Below are 22,270 nucleotides of genomic sequence, written 5' to 3'. Positions count from 1 at the left end.
ATAGACGAGAGTAACAAAGTCAAAGGACGGTTTACACTGACTTTGGGAAGGTTGAAATTATTTTTCGGGATGGCGGTGAAATAGTTAGTCTGCAGCCATACTGTCAAGTATAGTTCTTACAAGGAAAATCTAAATCGGCAAAAAAATCTGAAGACTTTTAAAAAATCGGAATCGGCCAAGAAAAATTGTAATTGGTGCATCTCTAGTTGAATGGGACTGCAACTAATGATTATTTTAATTACCAATTAATCTTATTACTCTCTTGAGTAATCAATCATTTTGTCAAAAAACGATAGTGAAACATGCCCGTTATAATTTCCCACAGACCAAGGCCATGTTTTCAAAATGCTTGTTTTATGGTCCAAAACCCATACAGTAGATATTCAGTTTACTATTAAATATGACAAAGAAAAGCATCAAATGCTCACACTTGAGAAACTGAAACTGGCAAATCTCTCAATTAATCTCTCAATTTGTTACAGCTCTACTCTTGAGCACTTTTATCTTTAATTTAATTGAATAGAAGTGATATAGTGGAATATGAGCCGCAAATAATAGGACCACACCAAAATGAGCCAAGTCACATATAGCAGGATGAATATTAGCAACTGAAGTAGTAAGCATATTCACAAAGACAAAAAACGCCACTGGCCATTTATACTGCTACAGCTCTTCGCCTGCGACCGCACAGAAGTTGCTGCCGGCTGTATCAGCAGGTTACAATGAAAAAATGCCGGCAAAGCCAAGGAGCTATTCATCACATCTGGAGCACTGATAAAGAAACTATTGTGATGTAGGGGATGATGAAAAAAAAAAGATTTAAAATTCAGAATGTCATCCATTATTTCACTTGTCTGTTGTCAGAAAAGTATGCTAGCTACTGAAGGTAACATATCAACAGACAGAGCCTGACAGTCTAACATCAAATGTTGTTGCAGGGAAGTTTCCAGCAGCTCTTTTGACAATGTGAGAATGTGCACCTCAAGGCCTGCTGCAGCTAGCTCTTCTTCACCTGTGCCCACGCCTGATTAGACAGCACAGTTAGTGTTTGCTTTGCCTCATGTGAGGAAGCAGTATACACTTCACTCTTCAGCTAAGGTTTAACATAACAACATTTTCTTGTTAAGAGCTTTGCAATGTAGATTCTCCATGGTAAGAGGAAAGTCCCATGGTTGTCAGGTGAGTCACTTTACCACAGTGCAGAAAAGCTCATTTCACAGTGCTTAGAGGCCTGTCTTTGATTTATAAATCACTTGCACTGAGAAGGAAATGTCATTCAGTCATTTTGAAATCTAATTTATTGTTGCCCCAGAACCTGTTGTCATGTACCTTTTCTAAAATTCAGGATCTGGGAACTGAATAAACAAGATGCTCTCCGGCAAAACCGCTCAATGGTCGACAATGACATGCATTTACTGTTCCCTTCTGAAGAATATAAAAAGCATTATCAAAACGTCTGCATGTGAAGTGTGTATCCTCAGGTCAAACTCACACATTTGTGCAAAAAAGTCTTTGCTATTAACACGGCTCAGAACTTTGCAGCTGCTGGAAAATAGGACGGCATTGGATTTCTCAAGCTCCTGCCTACGCAGACAAATCCTTTGTGCTTACACCGCTGAGTTGAAATAATAGTTTCTAATGTAATGTCATGGTTGTCAATTAAACATTACTCATCCTTCTCAGCAGCAGCAATGTTTCAGAGTTATTTTTTTAATCTTTTATTTTGAGGAAAACAGTTGTACTGACGATGACAGACTTTATGTGCATTTTATCGATGGTCTGACAGACTGATTCTTTAGATTAAAGTTCCTAATACACAATACTTGGTGCTGATGTTCAGTGTTTTATCTGAATTACTATTAGGGCTGTCAATCAATTAAAATATTTAATCGTGATTAATCGTATGATTGTCCATAGTTAATCACGATTAATCGCAAATTAATCACATTTTTTATCTGTTCAAAATGTACCTTAAAGAGAGAATTGTCAAATATTTAACACTCTTATCAACATGGGAGTGGGCAAATATGCTGCTTTATGCAAATGTATGTCTATATTTATTATTGGAAATCAATTAACAACACAAAACATTGACAAATATTGTCCAGAAACTCTCACAGGTACTGTATTTAGCATAAAAAATATGCTCAAATCATAACATGGCAAACTCAAGCCCAACAGGCAACAGCAGCTGTGTCAGTGTGCTGACTGGACTATGACTTGCCCCAAACTGCATGGGATTTCATTCACATATCTTGAGGTCAGAGGTCAAGGGACCCCTTTGAAAATGCCCATGCCAGTTTTTCCTCTCCAAAATTAAGCTTAAGTTTGGAGCGTTATTTAGCCTCCTTTCCGACAAGTTATTATGACATGGTTGGTTGGTACCAAAGGATTCCTTAGGTGTTCTAGTTTTATTTTTTTTAGAGCTCGCTACAACCTAAAAATCGCAAGTTGCGTTAATGCGTTAAATAAATTAGTGACGTTAAAACTAATTTGGGTTAACGCGTTAACTTTGACAGCCCTAGTTACAAATTATATGAAATATTTAAAGTGCAAACTAAAAACCTCCTAAAATTAGATTTAAGCCAATATAATAAACACAGTAACGACATGATAAATATTCAGATTGTTGCAAGTGAATCCATTTCGGATAAGGAGTTTGGTCAAAATAGTGCAGATCATTTATACAAAACACAGCATGCAATCAGACTTCATCATATCAGTCGTATTGGATGTTGACAACTGTAACTAGCCAATATCTAATTTCTAAATTTCAGATCTCCCTCAAAATGATAATGTGCTTTCAGTAAAAATACTATATATATATATATATATATTCCCAGCATGCGCCAAATTGAAGGAACTGTGTGGGATGAATAATATGTGCAAAATAACATGTTCCGTCACTGCGGCCCTCTTGCACTCCATGAGCTTCCACTGCACTGTGGGGATAAATAGAGAGTGGGTCCATTTCCCCTCCGGGACTTAGAGCACGCTGATATCGGAGCAGAGTTGCTGACAGATGTAATACCAGGACTGGTTGCCATTTGGCTTAAGAAAATAGCCATGCCAACAAATACTTTCAGTTGATCCATCAACTTTAAGGCCAGAGTGTAACTACATCTCCACCCTGCTGTGTTCTCTTTCGCAGATTGTTAGCGGAGTCATCAATACAAGCTTGAGTGGATCATTTTTTTGGTTCAGAGACCAAAGATTAGACCCATGCAGTTCATAATATTCAATTTAACAAGCTAGTTCAGAGTACAGCACCTGTTGGGGCACTAAAGTTGCTTCATTGCTCCCTTTCCTTACCTTTATTATAATAAAGGCAAGTAGTCAGACTTAGATTAATCGCCTCAGCTCTTGGTGGAAGGATTTTTTTATAACATAATACCAGTAGAAAAGCTACTGACAACAAAATATAGAAATTCTAAATATAGTGAATTTTAGCTTTAACTGAATGAGCCAACAAACAGAAGTTCACATGGGAAGTAATGAGCTCACTAATGCTGTTAAGATAACAGTCAGTTAGCTGTAGCAGTTTGAACTTCACATTTATCACCTAACATCAAAATCTGCCCATTAAATGTTTAATGGTTTGGTAATGTTACGTCAAGACAGCTCCACTTCTTCATTATCGCACTAACTGCATGTGGATTGGCTTGCAAATTACAGTGGCGCTACGTCTCCGACCGTGTTCAGAGCGCCATAAGCCCCGTGTGAGAATACATAGCCCCCCCCCTCATTCATTTCAACAGTAGGTACATACTGTATGTGCACTGCTTACCTAGCAATCCTCACATGAAAAGATAAAATGATTGTTGCCGTGATAACTTTCTAGAGCAGCATAATCCCTCAAACTGGACCTCATATTTCACTGTCACACTGCTACATGAATCAACACACCTCAACAAGCCCAAGCCGGCCATCGGTAGCACCAGACCAATTCCCAGTGGCATGGCCAGTGTTAAAAATGAAAAATGTAATGGGTAAATCAAAGCGAGAACAACACGAGGTAGATACAGTCATATCACTGTAGACCGTCATCCCCCCGCCTGCTTTAACCTGATGGTATAATCTCTGCCTGTCATCACTGATTGGTCGTGCATGCATGTACGCATTGACACAATGTTCATTCAGTGTGTGGAGTGTGGTGGAGAAAAACTGGACAGCGCAAAGAGAGAAAGAGAGAGTGAGAAAAGGTAGAGCTGAGCAAAAGGAGAAGCAGTAGTTAAAACTAAAGCTATGTTACTGGTAACAGCAAACAGAAAAAAATGTTTTGTGAATGTGTGGAGATTGGCTTGGACTGATGTTATATTCCCTGCCTGAATTATGTTCCCAGTCTGGCCCTGCACCTCAACCAATGAATCCCCTTGTACAGTGCAGAGTCCATTCAAAACGGGCCTGTTTGGCCTCCACTCATCCAAACAACTTCACACTCGACACTGCATTTCCTTACAAGCTGCTACCAGCATGCCGTTCGGCGGTGTAAGGGTTCCCTCTCAATACACTATACAGTGTGTACATGATGCAGTACCATTAAATATGTCCCGTATAGATTTCTCACTGAACTTCCTTGGGTCAAGGCAATTTCATTAAGTTACTACAACTTGAGTTTTGTTTTAAATCAATTAATGCAGATTTTTTTTGTTTAAATTCCACACAATGTTAAGTCGATGTAATCACCAGCAATATTATGTCAACACAACTCATCAAAATGATTTTTGCAACCATGCATTTAATTAAGAGATACTTTGAGGGTAAGATGAAAACAAGCATTCATTATAGTCATATAATTATTGATGGCCGCAAAGATGTATATGATTGTAGAACATGCTTTTGTTTTTGGTATTTTCTTGATAGAAACGGCTTACAGAAAACATATGGGAAGATGCATCACAGCAATCTTTAATCCAATCTAATTTCACACATCACCATGCAGATGTCTCTCTTATTAACATCAGATCATCTTCCCATGAGTACATTTGAAACCCATTATAAATGACTACTGTACACAGCAAGCTAGAAAATTGCTCCCTTTCATTTTGTTTCATCTCCTGCTTCTTTGACACACACATATTCAGCAGCACCACTTTCTTTCAATGGCACAGCAAAGCCAGATTACAGAGGAAGTGTACAGCTAGAAAATACGACGAAGGCTTACATGTTCTTTGCACTGATTACTGGTTTCTTTACCACCATATTCAACTGTTATCAGGCCATTAAATAGGCGTTATCAGTCGCTATAAGCACCATACTGTAGATGTGGGTTAAAAGCAACACATTCTAACGTCTTCTTCTTTAGGTTTAAGCAATAAAAAAAAAAAACAGCTAGGTTTAGGAAATAAAATTACAACTTTATTTCGGTTTAGGCAATACAATTCTGACTTTTTTAGATTTAGGAAATAAAATGTCAACCTCTTTAGGTTTAGGCAACAAAACTACAACTTTTTAAGATTTAGGCAAAAAAAAAAAAAAAATACCTAGTTAAGTTTAGGGAAAAACATCGTCTTTGTGTACCATCCACCGTCCCGTCCTCTGTCCCTTATGGAGCTTCAAACTGTCTATACAACAGCGCCTGACTTCCAATTCTGCTCCTGTCATAATTACTACGGTCGCTAGAGGTCGTAGCCGTGTTCTTTTATACCTTCTTTCGGTGATCTACCATGTGAATAGATGATAAAACCTACTAGTGGGTGTAGTAGGCCCCTACTGACCCACATCTATGGGGCTTATAGCGACTAATGACGCCTATTTAATAGCCTGACAACAGTCTAATCGGCTGTCTTTACATGCTAAAGAAAATTCACTGAGAGGCGAAAATTAAAGGACACACCAATAATATAGATGTCCATAACCCCTTTGCTATTCTCAAACCATATCGTAAGGAGACATTTTTTAATTTGACTCATTTGTGTTGTAACGTTGCCATGTTATTATTCAGAATCATTATTTATGTTTCATTTAGATATTGGGAAGCATTGGTGCAGTGTACTTGTCGATAAGGAAAAATAAAAAAAGGTCATCAGACTGTGGTACATTTGTTAAAGTTAGCAATTACCATACAGTACAACAGCATTATACTTATATCTTACACTTCACAGTGTCCTAAAATGTCATAAATACAGAATCGGAACTAAGTATAAAAGAAAAATGCTGCTTCTGCATCGTGAATTGATTTGCTTTGACCTACATGATACTTAAAGTGGTGTTACATGTTTTAATTTTTCTGTTGACTTTAGATCCGTAACACATTTCGGTAAAACTTTATATAATCTACAGATGTTGAAACAGGATAAATGAAAATATACAGCATGAATTCTGTAAAGTTGTTGTAGCTGAGAAATTTGAAACTGACTCGGGTGGTCTTTTGGGATGTGTGCAATACTTATTTTGAGTAAACATCACTCAAATTATTTTTAGCCACATTAGTGGTATGGCTCTTTATCCATGCCTTATATTGTCCGAGTCCTCTAATATTTTTCTTTATTAATGAAGAGGCAAAATATATCTTTCAATATAATACAGACCAATTCAGCACCACCACAGAGTGCAGCCTTAAATAGCATCATGGAATACATTCAAAACACTCAATAAAAACATTTTCAATACAGTTATTCATAATGCATTTCCTTATATAATACAGGACTTTCTATTTCCCTGGTCACTCAGTATATATCTAATCTGCTGGTACATTAGCAGAGCAAAGGTAGACAGAGAGCATGTGTTTGTGTACTGCTCAGTGATATCTGAGGAGAAACTTGACTCTCACCAACCTCACACATTTAACCGCAGTTCAGCCTCATTTTCGCGGTGAACCCAGGGCTCATCACTCCGCAAGTCACTGATAAGTTAACAAGGCTGTGCAGAAAATGCACTCAAGACACAAATAGGGCTGTCAAAGTTAACGCGATAAAAACCCATTAATGCAAATTCTTTTTAACTCCACTAATTTCTTAAACGCATTCTCGCAAGGCAACTCAGTTTTAAAGATAGAGTGAAAATAATGGTATCATATGAAGATAAAACAACCCTAAGGAATCCATTGGTACCAACCATATCACACTAGCTTGTTGTAAAGGAGGCTAAATAATGCTCCAAACTTAAGATAAATTTTGGTGAGGAAAAACTGGCATGGACATTTTTAAAGGGGTTCCTTGACCTCTGACCTCAAGATATGTGAATGAAAATGGGTTCTATGGGTACCCACGAGTCTCCCCTTTACAGACATGCCCACTTTATAATAATCACATGCAGTTTTAGGCAAGTCATAGTCAAGTCAACACACTGAGCATATTTTCCAAGGCAGTACCTGTGAGGGTTTCTGGACAATATTTGTCATTGTTTTGTGTTGTTAATTGATTTCTAATAATAAATATATACATACATTTACAGAAAGCAAGACTATTGCCCACTCCCATGTTGATTAGAGTATTAAATAATTGATAAATCTCCCTTTAAGGTAAATTTTGAACAGATACAAAATGTGTGATTCATTTGCGATTCATTGCGATTAAATATTTTTAATCGATTGACAGCCCTAGTTTGAAATCAATTTTAAATGAAAAATACACTGTATACACACATATATACACTGTACAAAACACTATGGAAAGACCTCTTTGATCAAATGTTATAGATGACACACATGCTCGGCCTGATTGAGACAAATTACAATGATACATAGGTGGAATCTGGGTCATTCATCTTCTCCCCTCTAATATGAAAATCATTCCTGTGGTTCAAATAAATTGCAACTTCTACCAAATGCTGATGCAAGTAGTTTGTAGTTGTTACACGCAACATATATATTTTTTTCATTTGTGTTGTTTTCCCCATGTTGCAGGCAGGAGCAGGTCAGTCTTTAAATCTATCCGAGCCAATCCTCATAATCCTGCAGGGATGGAATTTGGTAGTTTGGGCTATCTTTGTGGCTCAGCAGTCTATAATAATTATAATGGCACATTATACTGTAATTGATCCCCCGAGGAGGAATTCATTTCTTTTTTTATCCCCTCGGCCCTGCAGGGTGAGGTGAGAGCACAGAGTCAGCGACAGAACAGAGCCTCAGGGACTGTGGGGGATTTAGTGTCTTGCTCCAGGACACTTTAGCAGGGAGGGGTTTGCTGGAACAGGGGCCTCAACCTGGGACTGTTCGGTTCAGGGTCAGTTTCCCTAATGATTTCAGCCCACTCTCTCCTCCCAGTGTTTCACTCCCACTCACCCTCAGCTGTATTTCTGATAAGTGGGGAAAAACACAATCTGTAGATAATGTACCAATATTAAAACACAGCACACTTCCTGCAGTTCCTCTATGGTAACATTTTGCTTCCAGGGATTGGTTAGGATTTTACCTATACCGTTGTTTTTCTCGCCTAAAAATCAATTCCATCCATTTTCTCTCCCTCTTGGTGGCCTGAACGTGTCCCAGCATGCATCGGATGAAAGGCAGAGAAACATTAGACAGGTTGCCAGTTTATCGCAGGCCTCTGATCATCTGATTTGCAAAAATCATTTGGTATAGAGTTTACTAAATCAGAGGGGGATGTTATTTATCTCTCTATTTAGTGCTATGCACATCATCTTGTTTTGGTTCACATTTCTCATTAATATCTGCATGTGACCCACTGTGATCACACCACTGAGGCTGTTCTGTACATTGAGCTACCAGTCAGCAGCCAGACTGTATATAGGGGACTATCAATGAATTGATAGAACAACAACGCAGATGGGAATTCAAAGATCTGTGCAGCTCAAACAGGCTTTCTATTTCTTAAAGGGACAGTGTGTAGGATTTGGCGACATCTAGTGGTGTGGTTGCAGATTGCCACCAACTGAGTACCCCCTCCGCTCACTCCTCCCTTTCCAAAACTACGGTAATGTCAGCCGGCGAGTGCAAAACCTGGGTATCACCGTTCGCCTCACTCAGAGGCCATCCTGACCATAATAACACTACTTTAGGACCAACGGAAGTCAGATGGCGGCTGGCGGTACTTCGGTTTTGCACTCAGTGGCTCACGTTACTGCAGTTTAACAAGCGTGTCAGAGAACTATGGTGGCCTTAGGGGTAACGTAAAAACACGAAAGGCTCTCACTAGAGCCAGTGTTTGGTTTGTCCGTTTTGGACAAGCTGACAGGAAGTGCAGCAGGCTTTGAAGCAAATTTTCGTCGTGGCCAAACGGTGGAATAACAACTTCCGTGTTTGTCACGTGATGCCATTGGGCCCAAAAAGACTTTTCCCCATAGATTAACATTGGGAAAGTGACGTTTGTAACTCAGCAGATTTTTTTTTTTGAGGAAAATCTACTTCCCAGTATGAACACTTGATTAGCCCTTATTTAAATCAGTGCATTTACAAGTTGTAAAATGCACTAATAGCCGAAGCCAGAGTTATTTCCCTTCCTCCGTTCATGTGAATGAGACCCAGACCGAGGCTGGAGCGAGGGCTAGGAGGCGGAGTTATAGGAAATGCTACTGTGCCTGCTTTATTGGCCCAATGGATGCGGAAGATCAATGGATGATACGAGTACTTTATCACTCGGCAGTCGAGCCATTTTGGCTTCATGCGCCACTGAGCAACTCTCATAGGAATGAACGGAAGCCCGCCTTCGACGCTGTATCCAGTTCTCTTTATACATCCATGGCGCTGGGCTACTGTAGAAACACTTCACTCCGTGTAGAGGACCTGCTCCCTACGTAGATATGAAGGGCTCATTCTAAGCTAACAAAAACACGATTCTTAGTTTCAGGTGATTATACACTAACGAAAACATAGTTATGAATATTATATTCCATTTACGCTAATAGATCCCCTGAAATGTTACACACTGTCATTTTAACTGATTGTGTCTGTACCCAAACAATTCATTTGCTGCCAAAATAAGTCGCAGCTGCGGCGTTGATGTTTTCATTCAGTGTTGAAGAAATTTTGATTTTTTCAAGCCTGCAGCATTAAAAAATAATTGACCATCAGTACTGTAGAAGCAGCATTAATTTAGTTTTAGATCCCTGTATATCCGTTGATAGTAATTTTCTCCAGCTGCAAATTGAGCCTGCTTGAGCAGGTATTTCCACTCAGGGCAGCCCAATAAACAGGCTATTTATATACCTGCACCTTCCCCACAACGCCCACCTAGGTGTATTTTGTGTGCTTCTGCACTATTTTTTGTTTCACCGAGCACAGGAGCTGTGCTGCAATCGGCCACAGTGCCAGGGAATATTTAATGTTTATGGCAGCGCCGTCTCTCCCACGGGTGTCAAATGAGAGGGAATATTAGTGTTCTGAGCTATTAGCAGAGCAGCGACTGAGGATGACAATGGAAGACACAAGAGAGGAGGCTCGCAGTCTCCTCAGCAACGGATATTTTTAGAGGAGGTGTTTTAGACGTGGCTCAGATGTTAAGAGTGGTATAGGATGAGTGCTGGGAGAGAAACATGCTGCTCATGAAGTTTTCAGCAGTAGCTGCAGTATAAAGGATGCTTCACTATATCAGAAGATTTTACTTTGCCCTTAAACTTGTATGTACAGATCATTTATTGGGGTTTTGGCAAATGATCAAACTAGCGTGAAGATTATTAATGTTTTGATTAATTCTTCACTTTGTGAGACCTAAAGTACAACCCAGTTTGGTTTTACACAAGCCAATGATTGTTAATCTGCATAATTTTCAGGTAATTCTGATATATAATTGTAATTAATCAACAGACACACACACGAGGTAAAGGGTGTTGTTTTACAGGGCTGCTACACATTTGTAATTAATTGCTTTATAATTGTCTTTCTTTATGTTCTGGTGATTACAACATAGTAATCATAGTAAAATTAGGTGGGAGATGGTGGTCTGGCTCAGTTTAAGGGAAGTCTGATGAGAAGCGGTGTGCAGACAAGAGGAGGGGGAAGTCTCCCTAATTGCATCCTGTCCGACGGCAAAATTTAATCCAGCAAAGTGTTTTATTGAAAATCTGATACCTCTTAAGAGACTTGTTTCATTAGCTAAAATTAATATAAAATTTGTAATGAGCAACACCTATAATTACCATGGCCAATTAAAAGCCACTTAGGTTGTATGAAAATGTCCTTTCACAGCATAGCTGAATCAACGTTTGAAAGATATTTCAGCATGCAAACGCTGTATGTATCGGTGTGTGTCGTGAAAACACTGTAAAAAGAGGAATTTAGACTTGGAGCAGGGATTGAGTGTCTTGTTTCGTAGCTGCTCCCTGTCAAGGAGTTTGAATTAAGGACCTCGAATCAAGGGACCATGTCTTTGACCATCCTGTCTTTATAGAGGAATGGATGGACAGATGCATGGATGAATGGCTAGTGTTAGCAATAAAACAAATTGCCGTGTCCACCCTTCAACTAACAGAGTTACAACACTTGGTCCGTAGAGGGCCTTGTTCAGTGTGCCTCAACTCCCACAGGCCGGGATCTGATTCCCCCCGGTCCTCCTGCTATTCTCTCCAGAGTTTAAGCAATGCTGCAGCCTGCTGCTGGTGATGTGAGAAGAGAAGGAAAGGCAGGGATGAGTGCTCTGTTTCCACACAGCAGATGTTGGGGGAATGTGGGACTGAAGTACCAGCGAAGCAAAGACATAGACTCTAATGATTGATAGAGCCTCTGAGAGCAGAGAGCTGCTGCTATGCTGCTGCTGCTAAATTTCCCATGTGCCTGTCTGGGTATAGTGTAAGTGTAATGACACAGAGAGGTAGACAGATAAACTCTGCTTCAGTTTAATAGAAGCCTCAACAATACAGATTGCAGAAAAGAACACAGATATTGTGGACTGTGAAATGGTTTACTTGCATATTTTCCATAGTTTAATTTGTTGTTCAGTAAAACACCTGCGGCCCTAAATGCATATAGGCATGCCTTTAACACACAATTTGCATATCAGTAATTGTGCCTGCGACACTAGTCTCAACACTATCAAGAGAAAAGCAGGAATTTCGTAGTCGTGACTATCACTGTATGTACGGCTCTGCCTATTTATATCACACGTATCATTCATTTGTCAAATGTAGTTTTAAAGCTGCAGTTGGAAACTTTGAGCAAATATGAAAAAAATATATTTTTATAAAACTGTCACTATATCCTGACAGTAGTGCATGACACAAATAATCTGTGAAAAAAATCTGGTTCTTCTGCCTCCTCCTAGAGCTCCTAATATCATTTGCAAGATTCCACCGCACCCCAAAACCAAAACAACCAATCAGAGCCGAGCACTGGCGAATGTATGTTTTTTGTTTATATGTATGGTTTATACATCTGGCACCGGTTCATTAAGTATAATGTTGCAATATATAATAATAGAACAAACAAATAATATGTATGTTGCAATCTTTGAAATTCCAGACTCTTGATGAAATCTGTGTGAACTGTGATGTTCAAGTTAGGTTTAAGAAATGGAAAAATAAGTGAATTAGGGGTTTGATGCAGCTGTGATGAAAAGAGAGAACTGTCTTGTCTGAGTGCAGAAGGAAACATCCCCCAACAACAGACATGGGCCAGTACACACAAAGGAATGAGTCTATTCCTCCAGTGAAGGAACTGCTAATCCACTAACCAGCCAAGTGAACGTATAAGTCAGAAGCGTCGTGCTCTAGCTGTGACATGCATCACCACAGGAAACCTATACACGCAGCCTTTCTGGGGGAAAACAAAAACAGCCCCAGTGAAATAGCAAAAGCACGGGTTTGAGGAGAGAGGAAACATCATTAAATTCATCCACGGTGTACAATCAGAACAATGTTGCAGGCCACTGACTGAAGCCCCTCGCTGACTTAACCGGAAGTGACTTTTTGTACCCGTGAGCGAAGCAGCCCCACATCATTGTTAATTTAATGGCATCCCCTACTCTTTACTCATATTTCCAGTTTCCCAACCTATTAGTATCTGAGCTGGGGCCAGGCTTTGTTTTATGGTGTGAGTCTGGCTGCCATGAACTGAACTAGAGGGTATTATTCCTGCATTGATTGTTCATTGGGCTGGCTTCGTGCTGGGTCACGAAAGGGAAATTCATTAGCATGCACATAGTCTCTGTGGCATTTTGGCAGGGCGACAAAAGAGTTATCCTGAAATGTTGCATTGGGAATTAAAAAGCCTTTGCTTGTTGGTAACCAGGGGACGTCCTCTGCTGCCTTTAGACTTGTGTTCAATACCAGAGCATTTCTAAGAGGCTGAGGGGCTCTGTTTAAACTGATCCGTGGGGAATTAGGCTATAGGTATTGTGCTGGCCAGTGCCTAACAAGCTAAACTAAAATAATCAATGCCACTGGACAATAATGTGGGTTTACTAGTATGTGATTTGACTAATACAATTGGAAATTTAAGTAATGTATTTTGTGTTTCTTTTCTGTTTCTCTTAAAACGGGCTCAATCTTCAGGCAAGAAGAATTTTAGTAAGCAGTAGTTTTGACTCTGAACAAAAGGAAAACTATGTAATATGAAAAAATGACTCTGAACAAATAGAACCAGTTTTCACAATTACACAATTTATGTACTTCCAAATGCTACCAAATTCCCCTGGATTCGCTGGCAGGACCATAAACTGAATTGATGGGTCTCCATGTCTCAAAGTTGCCCCTTTTGGTCCAAGGAAAGATTTTTTTTAATACCTTGCATCCCTCATGCTGTGAAATATTGCACCTGTGCACATATCATAAAAAAGTCCAGAGGATTGAAAAAGATTTGTGTAGGCTAAAAGACTGAAGGAAAAAAACTGTGAATGAGATATGTTCACATGTTTTGCACAACAAAAGGCATTTTTATTTCTTAAAGGGACTGTTTGTAACTTCTTACACGTATAAATCAACCGGGTCGGTGTCCCATGAGCGCTCTCGTGTGGCTACGCTGTTCAGACATGACTCCAACACAAACTACACGGAAGCACCAAAACTGCAAAGTTATATCTAGTGAAGCCCGTCTTGCAAAACAGTGTTGGCCGCGGTCGGAGGACGCGGGGGAGACCGTAGCTTTGGTCTCCAGGGTCGGAGTCTCTGCTGTACTCTGCTCCTTTGCCTGCTTGCCTTCACTCACACACCGTGCTCGTTCTCGCTTTTTCGCTCCACCTCACGTGCATGCGCGCTCACTACACACTGCAGAAGAGTTGGTTTAGCTCTGAGAATATCTAGTGAATGTACAGTGGACGTTTGTGCAGAAATAAATGCTGCAGCTCCTCCAGACCAACAGAGGTTTCCCGTGTCTTGTGAAATGACGGGGCTCCGCAGCGAGAAACGTTATCGTCTCCGACCAAAACTCCGGTGTCTCCCCTGTTCCCTCCGGCCGCGGTCGGGAGGCTGAGGCAGGAAAAGCCAACACTAGGATCAGCATTGATTCATGGAGAGACCTTCGTCTGGTCAGCTAACATTACTTCCAAGCAGGTGAAATATAGAGTGATATTGTGGTTTTAGCTGACGTGTGTCGCCTCACTGTTTGGAGCGGTGCTCGTTCATGTCTATGTAGAGCGAGCACAAGCGCGAGCCCGAGCAACAGGACGCTGACTTTTGTTGACTTAACAGATGCCACAGATGTTGCTGTTAACAAGCAATTTCCGATACTTACAAACAGTCCCTTTAAACTTGTTTAATTTGGAATCTTTTATTTTTTGTCTTCCAATTAGGTGGTCTGTGCATTTCCCAGTCGGTGAAAATACCCCGTGAACCAAAAACTGGAGAGTTTGACAAGATCATCCGCCGGCTGAGTGAGAACCCTAACGCCCGAGTAGTCATCATCTTTGCCAACGAGGATGACATCAGGTGAGTGCAGTGGAACCCTATTTGCTGTCAGTTAATAGAACTTTTAACTTGACTTATCTCAACCACTTTAACCACTGACTGATACTCCCTTTAAAACATTTACCAGCCATTTTTCCTTATATGAAAATACACTGTCTAAAGTGCTAAATGTTGTTTGGTAATGTCTTTACCTGAGGCTGTCTCTGCAGCTGGCAATAAAATGTCGCACATGTCTCCTGTGTGCATAAATAAATTAAATTGCCTTTTCCTTGTGAAAAATAGTCTTCCGCCCTCATGTTAATATTTATGAGTTATAAATGGCAAATACGATTATATTGTGTATTCACATTTTCTTAAGCTTCGTCACCGAAGATGTTGCCACAGGTATTTTACAGCTAAGTTAAGTAGTTTTAAACAGAGGCCTAGTCCACATGTACACGTGTGTGTTTTTTCAAACAGCGTTTTTCCACTGTTTTAAAAAAGTCTCTGTCCAGATGAAAACGCAAAAACACAATTGAAGCACTGTCAAGGTTTAGTATGCAGGTTGGGCCACACACAAATACACTAGCGACGTTTGCGGCGGGGTCGGCGTCGTGGGAGTAATGGATAGCAGTCACCTCTGTGACACCTCTGTTCCTCAATATCGTTAAAGAGTAACTGTACATTTACGTGTAAACATGTAAAATGTCCTTGTTAGCAACATTATTTGGCCATGTCCGCTGTTCATGGATGTATTTGTGCCACTGTTGCACGACATGTCGCCTCATTAGTGACGCCTCGCAAAGAAGATAACACTGCACACTCTGACGTTACAAGCGAAATACTCTGTTTTCCCTGTCTACACGTGAACACTGAAAACAGAGTTTCTGAAAATCTTCACCATGGCCGGAGTTTGACAAAAGCTCCGTTTTCAGTGACTTAAAACGGCAGTTTGGGTGTGGACAAAGGCCAAAATGCATAGAAAAAGCTACATCAACAAAAATACCTGTGTATGTGTGGACATGGCAAGACACCAAGAAATGGTGTGATGATCTAATACAATAAAATGGGACAGCTGCGCAAATAATTACTTCACATTGGTGGAAATCATTACTCAAGTACTGTACTTAAGTACAATTGTGAGGTACTTGCTCTTTACTTGAGGATTTCCATTTTATTCTAGTTGGACTTTTGGAGGGAAATGTGGGAAAAGTGGTGATTCTACATAATGCATACTTTTACTTTTTCTGATAATACATCTGTACTTGTTCTTAAGGAACATTCTGAACGCAAGACTTTACTTTTAACAGTATTTCTACACTGTGGTATTACTACTTTTAGTTAAAGGTACAGTGTGTAGGACTGAGTACCCCTCCGCTCACCCCTCCCTTTCCCAGACTGTTGAAATGTGAGTGCAAAGTGTAAAACCGCGGTAACGCCGTTCGCCTCTCAGAGGCCATACTTACCATAATAACACTACTTTAGGAGCAACGGACGGCGGCTGGCGGCATCACAGTTTTGCACTCTGCAGCTCACGTTACTGCAGGAGAACTATGGTGGCCTTCAGGTAACGTAAAAGCGTGAAAGGCTCTCTCTAGAGCCAGTGTTTGGTTTTATTCGCTCTGGGCTACTGTAGAAACATGGCGTGGGCAACATGGACCCGCTCCCTATGTAGATATGAAGGACTCATTCTAAACTAACGAAAACACAATTTTTAGTTTCAGGTGATTATACACTAATGAAAACATAGTTATGAATATTATATTCCATTTCTGCCAATAGATCTCCCAACATGTTACACACTGGTCCTTTAAGTAAATGACCACTGATGCTACCTTTGCTATACAACTTTATTTTTTGTAGAGACTGTGTCAGAGAGGGGTTGACTGCATTCCATGGACATTTTTGAGGCCATATGCTAAGATGGTGTCCCATTGAGCTGCATTCTATTGAAAGGTTGCTGTCCACTCCCCTGTGTCCTTTCTATCGGACATCTAGTCTATTGTCCCCATCTAATCTGACCGTACTATATGAAAGTACAACAACAGTGTCTCTGCTTTCCTTGCGGGGACACAAATGTATCAATTAAAATTCATTATCTATTAATAAGACGGATAGTCTGCATTAAGAACGAGTTAATTAGTCGTAGGCTGAGTCAACACACACAGCACTGTTGTGGCTTTGTAAGGGAAAATGTTTCCCAGCAACCAGCTAGTAGGCCAGTGTATTCCTAGTGGAAGTAGGCAGTGATTTGGGGCGGTCTCTTGATGATGACCAGGGCAGAAGTCCCAGTGCTCATTGACTTAATCCGGTCCTGATAACGGGTAATAGTCTGGATATATAGTAATTACAGAAAGCCAGGGGGATTTCAGCGCTGCATGCCTGCTCTATCCTTGAACCCAGTCAATGTGAGCTGGCAGCAGCCTAATAAGAACCCCAAATTGTCTACATAGAAAGTATGAGAGATTTGAGCTGTATTGATAGAGCCCTCTAATGTGATAATGCCTCATCTCAGCGTTATAAAGAATAGAGACATAATGTTTGTGGGTTTGCTTTTCGTAATCTAGCCAGGTAGGTAGGTTTGTCCTTTGCTGTGTTTGCTCTGTGAGAAAACATGGTTTCATAACATTAAGAGAATTTAATGAAACATCTTGTACTGTGCGCTTCCATAACGTGAACATTTTATTCCTCCACCTGATTATTTGACACATATTGCACATGTAATTTTCAATTATGACCTAAAATTTGAACTTCACTGTTAATTTTAAGTTTAGGCATGTAATATGTAGGGGTGCAACGATCCATCAATCTAGATCGATGTATCGATTCAATGACCAACGATCCAATATCAAGTGTAAACATTGATACATGTGATTTTTAAGATACGCCTTTATTTTTTTTAATTCCCATGGCACGTGTGTTTCACCATTTCCGTCCAAGCGCACCAGGTTCCAAAACATTCAAGCAGTGCAAGCGTTAGCGAGCGGGGCTTGCAGCGTAACATTGGCGAGTGTGCGGTCAATCGAGAGAGAGAGAGAAAGAGTGTGTGAGTGAGTAGCAGTAACATTATTGCAGGGCAGTGTGTGTACAGTTTAGGATCTTTGTCGGTGAACAAATGCTACAACTCCTCAAGACCCAAGCCAAGGTCCCGTTAGCAACACTGACCAGCAAGCACACCTCCAACAACAGGCCTATTTTGTGTGAAAGAGCCCAGTAATATAATTGTTAAATCATATTTTAGTTATTTTTTGTGAGTTGATATAAATGTACCTGATTGTGTTAAATGGGCATATGATATCGGCAAATATCGTATCATTGTCCAAAGAATCAATATAATACCGTAACGTGACAAAAGTTACATTGAAGTTTTCTTGTAACATAATTAAAATGTTTCTCACAGTAAAGACAAAGAACTTAATGTGAGTGCGACTGAAACAGGGCTGTCAAAGTCTAAGGGAAATGCATCGTATATGCCCATCCACGACCTCAAAGCAGCACCTTTACTTCTCACTGTGATAAACTTATCAGCCTGTCTAGTCCTGTCTCCGTTATGTAATCTTCTGACTGTGAGAAAATCTATTTCTCTCATTTTTCCTACATGGAGCACATAAGTGCATCTTGAGACATGCTCATTATATTAAACTTCTAGAGACCAGACTCGGAGAAAAATCATTACCAATCAAACGTAAGCCCCTCGGGTCATAAAACTAAGGTAAAGAGACATAAAGTTAGTTGGATGACTCACTTCTCGCCCACCTCACATATTACAAAAACTGTAGTAATTATTTCACTAAGTTATACGTCATTCTTTATGCAACTACAACGTCTTTTGTGAGATGTTAAGACAGTATATGCCATGTAAAAAAAGTCTACAATGTGATGTCTACAATACAATAAGATGCTTAATATGTATTTTTTTGTTCCAGCATCTTTGACGGTTGGTAATACTTCACATCACATGCCAGGTGGCTGTGTTTAAATTTTATGTTGCTGTGCTCAAGCTTTCTTGATGTAACTCTGCTGCTGCAACAGAGCTCGCTGGCAGTTTTTTACAGCTCCCCAAACTTACTTCCTTTGGCAACAAGCCTGGACAAATGTGGCAAGGGTGTCATTCTGCCACAGCCAAGAAGAACTACTCTGCACTGGGAATAGATAGTGTGTCTATGGTGGCTTTTCAATTCTATTAAAGTGCCTCAGTGCAACTTTGTCCAGACTCATAGTAGAAATATTCTAGTTATGGAATCACCTATTTGACAGCTACACTTCTTCTTTATGGTGTATTTAAAATAGACTTCTTTCATAGGTAATATAGCACTGTGTGTGCATGTAAATACAGAAAATAAAAGGAAACTGACAACATAACATTATATGGTAGAATTAAACATTGCTCTCCTTCTTTATCCCAAAGGCGGCTTCTTCTAGCAGCTAAGAAGGCCAATCAAACCGGCCACTTCATCTGGGTAGGCTCAGACAGCTGGGGCTCCAAAATCTCCCCAATACTGAACCAGGAAGAAATGGCAGAAGGTGCCGTTACCATCCTACCCAAACGACAATCCATTAAAGGTATTCATAACACACATCCAAACTTTACCTTACAGAAGGATCATAATGGTTTATTTTCTTACATCAATGTTTTTTTTTTTTTACTTTTCTGCTTATTGTAATGTATGTTTGCCTACACTAATCATATCTCCATTGACCATTAAGAATGTCTACTGTTTTCTACTGCGTAAGGCCGTTACACACCAGGGGCAAGGTCAAAATTCGGTGCTTTCGCACCGTGAATAAAGACATCAACCAATCATGTTGTGCGGAACTGGTTGAGTTGCGGCTAAACAACAACACGGAAGCTCCGTAGTCCGAACAGTCTTTGACAAAGATAGTGCAGACCAGGTCCACTCCTTCCGTTCTTACCTTTCACAATAAAAGCCCTGGAGAGGCGAGTATTTCGCATTTCCGTGTCATTTATTCGTCATGCCCTAGTGTGTGACCCCAGTGGGTCTCTAAACTATAGAGTACAGTCTAGACCTGCTCTATATAAAAAGCGTCTCGAGATAACTTCTGTTATGACGCTACAGTATAAAAATAAATTGAATTGAAAAAATTGAGTGTGTAAAGGCCTTTACAAGCGTCATCGCTTTTCTTACCTTTCATATTCAATATTGTACTATATCAGGTAACCTTCGGACTTTTGGACTTGCATTTATATGGCGCTTTTCTAGTCTCCCGACGACTCAAAGCGCTTTACACTACATGTCAACATTCACCCATTCACACACACATTCATACACTGATGGCGGAGGCTGCTAAGGTACATACTATGCCCATCAGGATCTAATCTAAATACTCATTCAAACACCGATGGCTATGCCTTTGGGGTTAAGTGTCTTGCTCAAGGACACATCGACATGTGACCTGGAGCAGCCGGGGATCGAACAACCTGCTCTACCCTCTGAGCCACAGCCGCCCCAACTCTTTTCCTTATGCAGACCATAGCATAATGTAGCCATGTAAAAATAATATAAAAATTATTTACTGTATGTTTCAATGTCATTGAATGATTACATACTCCTGTATTGCTTTAGAAAATCCTGCAGAAGAAGTTTGAGTAAAAATGTTTTTGATAAGTTTGTTTATGATAGCATAATAATTCATCAAAGTCAGCACAGTGAAAAGATATTGGATCTTTCTCAAAGATGTGACTTCATTTGAACTGTTTTTCTGTTTAGCTAGTGCAAACCAAAGGGAATTTGGATAGCTGGTATTTTTGATTGCGGACTTCTGTTCTAGCTGGGCTTTGAGCAAATACTCAGAATCATCACCAAAGGTATCCACAAGGAACGGAGACCTAAAAGAGTTCACATTTTGCTTAGCATATTCAAATGTAAAAACGTGATAGATTTAATTCTAACAGCATCTTATTTTTTTTTCAGGTTTTGATCGCTACTTCATCAGCCGAACGCTAGAGAACAACAGAAGGAATATCTGGTTCGCAGAATTCTGGGAGAATAACTTCCAATGCAAGCTTAGTCGGCACGCTGTGAAGAAAGGATCCGGCATCAAGAAATGCACAAGTGAGTCTACACTTCATAGCAGAGAAGGCACTCGGTCAATGGAAAGCACTCAATCAATGACCAAGTATATTGATTGGGCCTGCTGTGAATACTTTATGTGTGTGTGTACTTGGTATGCATTGGTAAATGTATTAGTCAACAGGGAGAAAACACTCCCGCTCCTCTAATTTAGGTTAAATGTAATGGGTGTAGATAAGTGAATGGGAATCTCTAATTTCACCGGAGGGAAATTAATGTTCCTATTATTAGTCTGTTGGCTACTTCAATTTGCAGTGGGCGACAATAGCAATCACAAAACTATGCCACCGCATGCGCTGAAAGCATAATCAATAGTAAATCCAATCAGACCAATAGAAACAAGCTTTCAGGTCGTTAAAATCAGTAGGCTCTCCAGGCCTGCCTCTCATTCCAGTGTGCAGTACAACGCTGCATCTCAAGTAGTCTAGACTGACAGATTTAAAGCTGGCACCCGTAATGTTTCCTGGCAATATATTCTTCATATGTATGTTGGAGTATCGTACAACACAAAAAGCTTCGCTGGGGAAGCAGCATGTTCTCTACTAATGAGAGAAGTCGATCTGTTTGTAGGGTTGCACCTGTCCTTCACTGGCCGAACCTTGGTAACTAATGCTGCTCGTGTTAAGAGTCAAGTCCACAGAAACTGTGTGCTGTTTACAGAAACATCAAAAATATTATTCAGTTATACACATTCTAAACAAATGTCAGGTGGAGGATATTTCCAGTAAACACAGTACCAGTGTGATAGTGTTATGAAGAGTTTGCTATCAATCGTCAAGAGAGGGTAGAAATTTCATGTTCATTTATATTTTAATACAAATGAGAAAACTCCCGACACACAGTCTCGCTTACTGCTGGAATATTTATTATTGATGTTTTGGAGTTTTACGATCTTCATCAGGTATACAAGAAAGCATCACAAAAGTTTCATATATAAACACATAGAAGCTCCCTCAATTATCCAATCAGAGGACCACAGATATCCGTAGCTGTACCTACGAAAGGTAATACACTGTAATTCATATATATCGCACAAAATCAATTTGTATGTAATCCAGTTGTGAACCAGGAAATATAAAGAGCGACAAACGCCGGAGGAGGTCAGGTTCGATAGGCGGGTGTTGTTACCCTGTGTGAAACCAGGAGTCAACATTGATTTATTTGTCACGTAACTTCCACACTTAAGTAATGCCACTTCCAGAGTAATTTTAAGCCAAACCAAGATCTTTTCCTACACCTAACTAAGTAGTTTCCTGTGAAGACGGATGTTTATTTTTAAAAGACTGGAGCGGAAATTGACATTTGCGTCACGTGTTGTTGGACATTCGTAGGAAAATGCACAAAAAATTAGGAATAACTTTTCGTAAGATATTGTATGAACCGTTGTATGAGGATACATTGTACACAGACACACTACCATCCAGGTTATAGTTGAAGAAAACATCATATTAAAGCCAAATTGA

At 40.0% G+C, this 22,270-nt stretch overlaps 1 protein-coding gene and 1 long non-coding RNA gene across 3 annotated transcripts in view; one reads left to right on the top strand and one right to left on the bottom strand.

The window, feature by feature from the left end:
- LOC119489993 (metabotropic glutamate receptor 4-like) overlaps positions 1-22,270 on the top strand; it is a 219,913-nt gene that overhangs the window by 156,130 nt on the left and 41,513 nt on the right. For both annotated transcript variants that reach the window (XM_037773083.1, XM_037773084.1), the window contains exons 4-6: positions 14,622-14,757; positions 19,124-19,278; positions 20,649-20,789. In XM_037773083.1, coding sequence (XP_037629011.1) covers positions 14,622-14,757; positions 19,124-19,278; positions 20,649-20,789 — 432 coding nt within the window. The remainder of the gene's footprint in view (positions 1-14,621; positions 14,758-19,123; positions 19,279-20,648; positions 20,790-22,270) is intronic.
- Positions 1-22,270, bottom strand: part of LOC119489996 — a 196,135-nt gene that overhangs the window by 165,890 nt on the left and 7,975 nt on the right. The window lies entirely within an intron of this gene.

This window comes from Sebastes umbrosus, chromosome 6 (assembly GCF_015220745.1).
Source record: "Sebastes umbrosus isolate fSebUmb1 chromosome 6, fSebUmb1.pri, whole genome shotgun sequence".
NCBI lineage: Eukaryota > Metazoa > Chordata > Actinopteri > Perciformes > Sebastidae > Sebastes > Sebastes umbrosus.
Note: the sequence above shows the minus strand (reverse complement) of the source record. Positions and strands in the feature narration are given on the sequence as shown.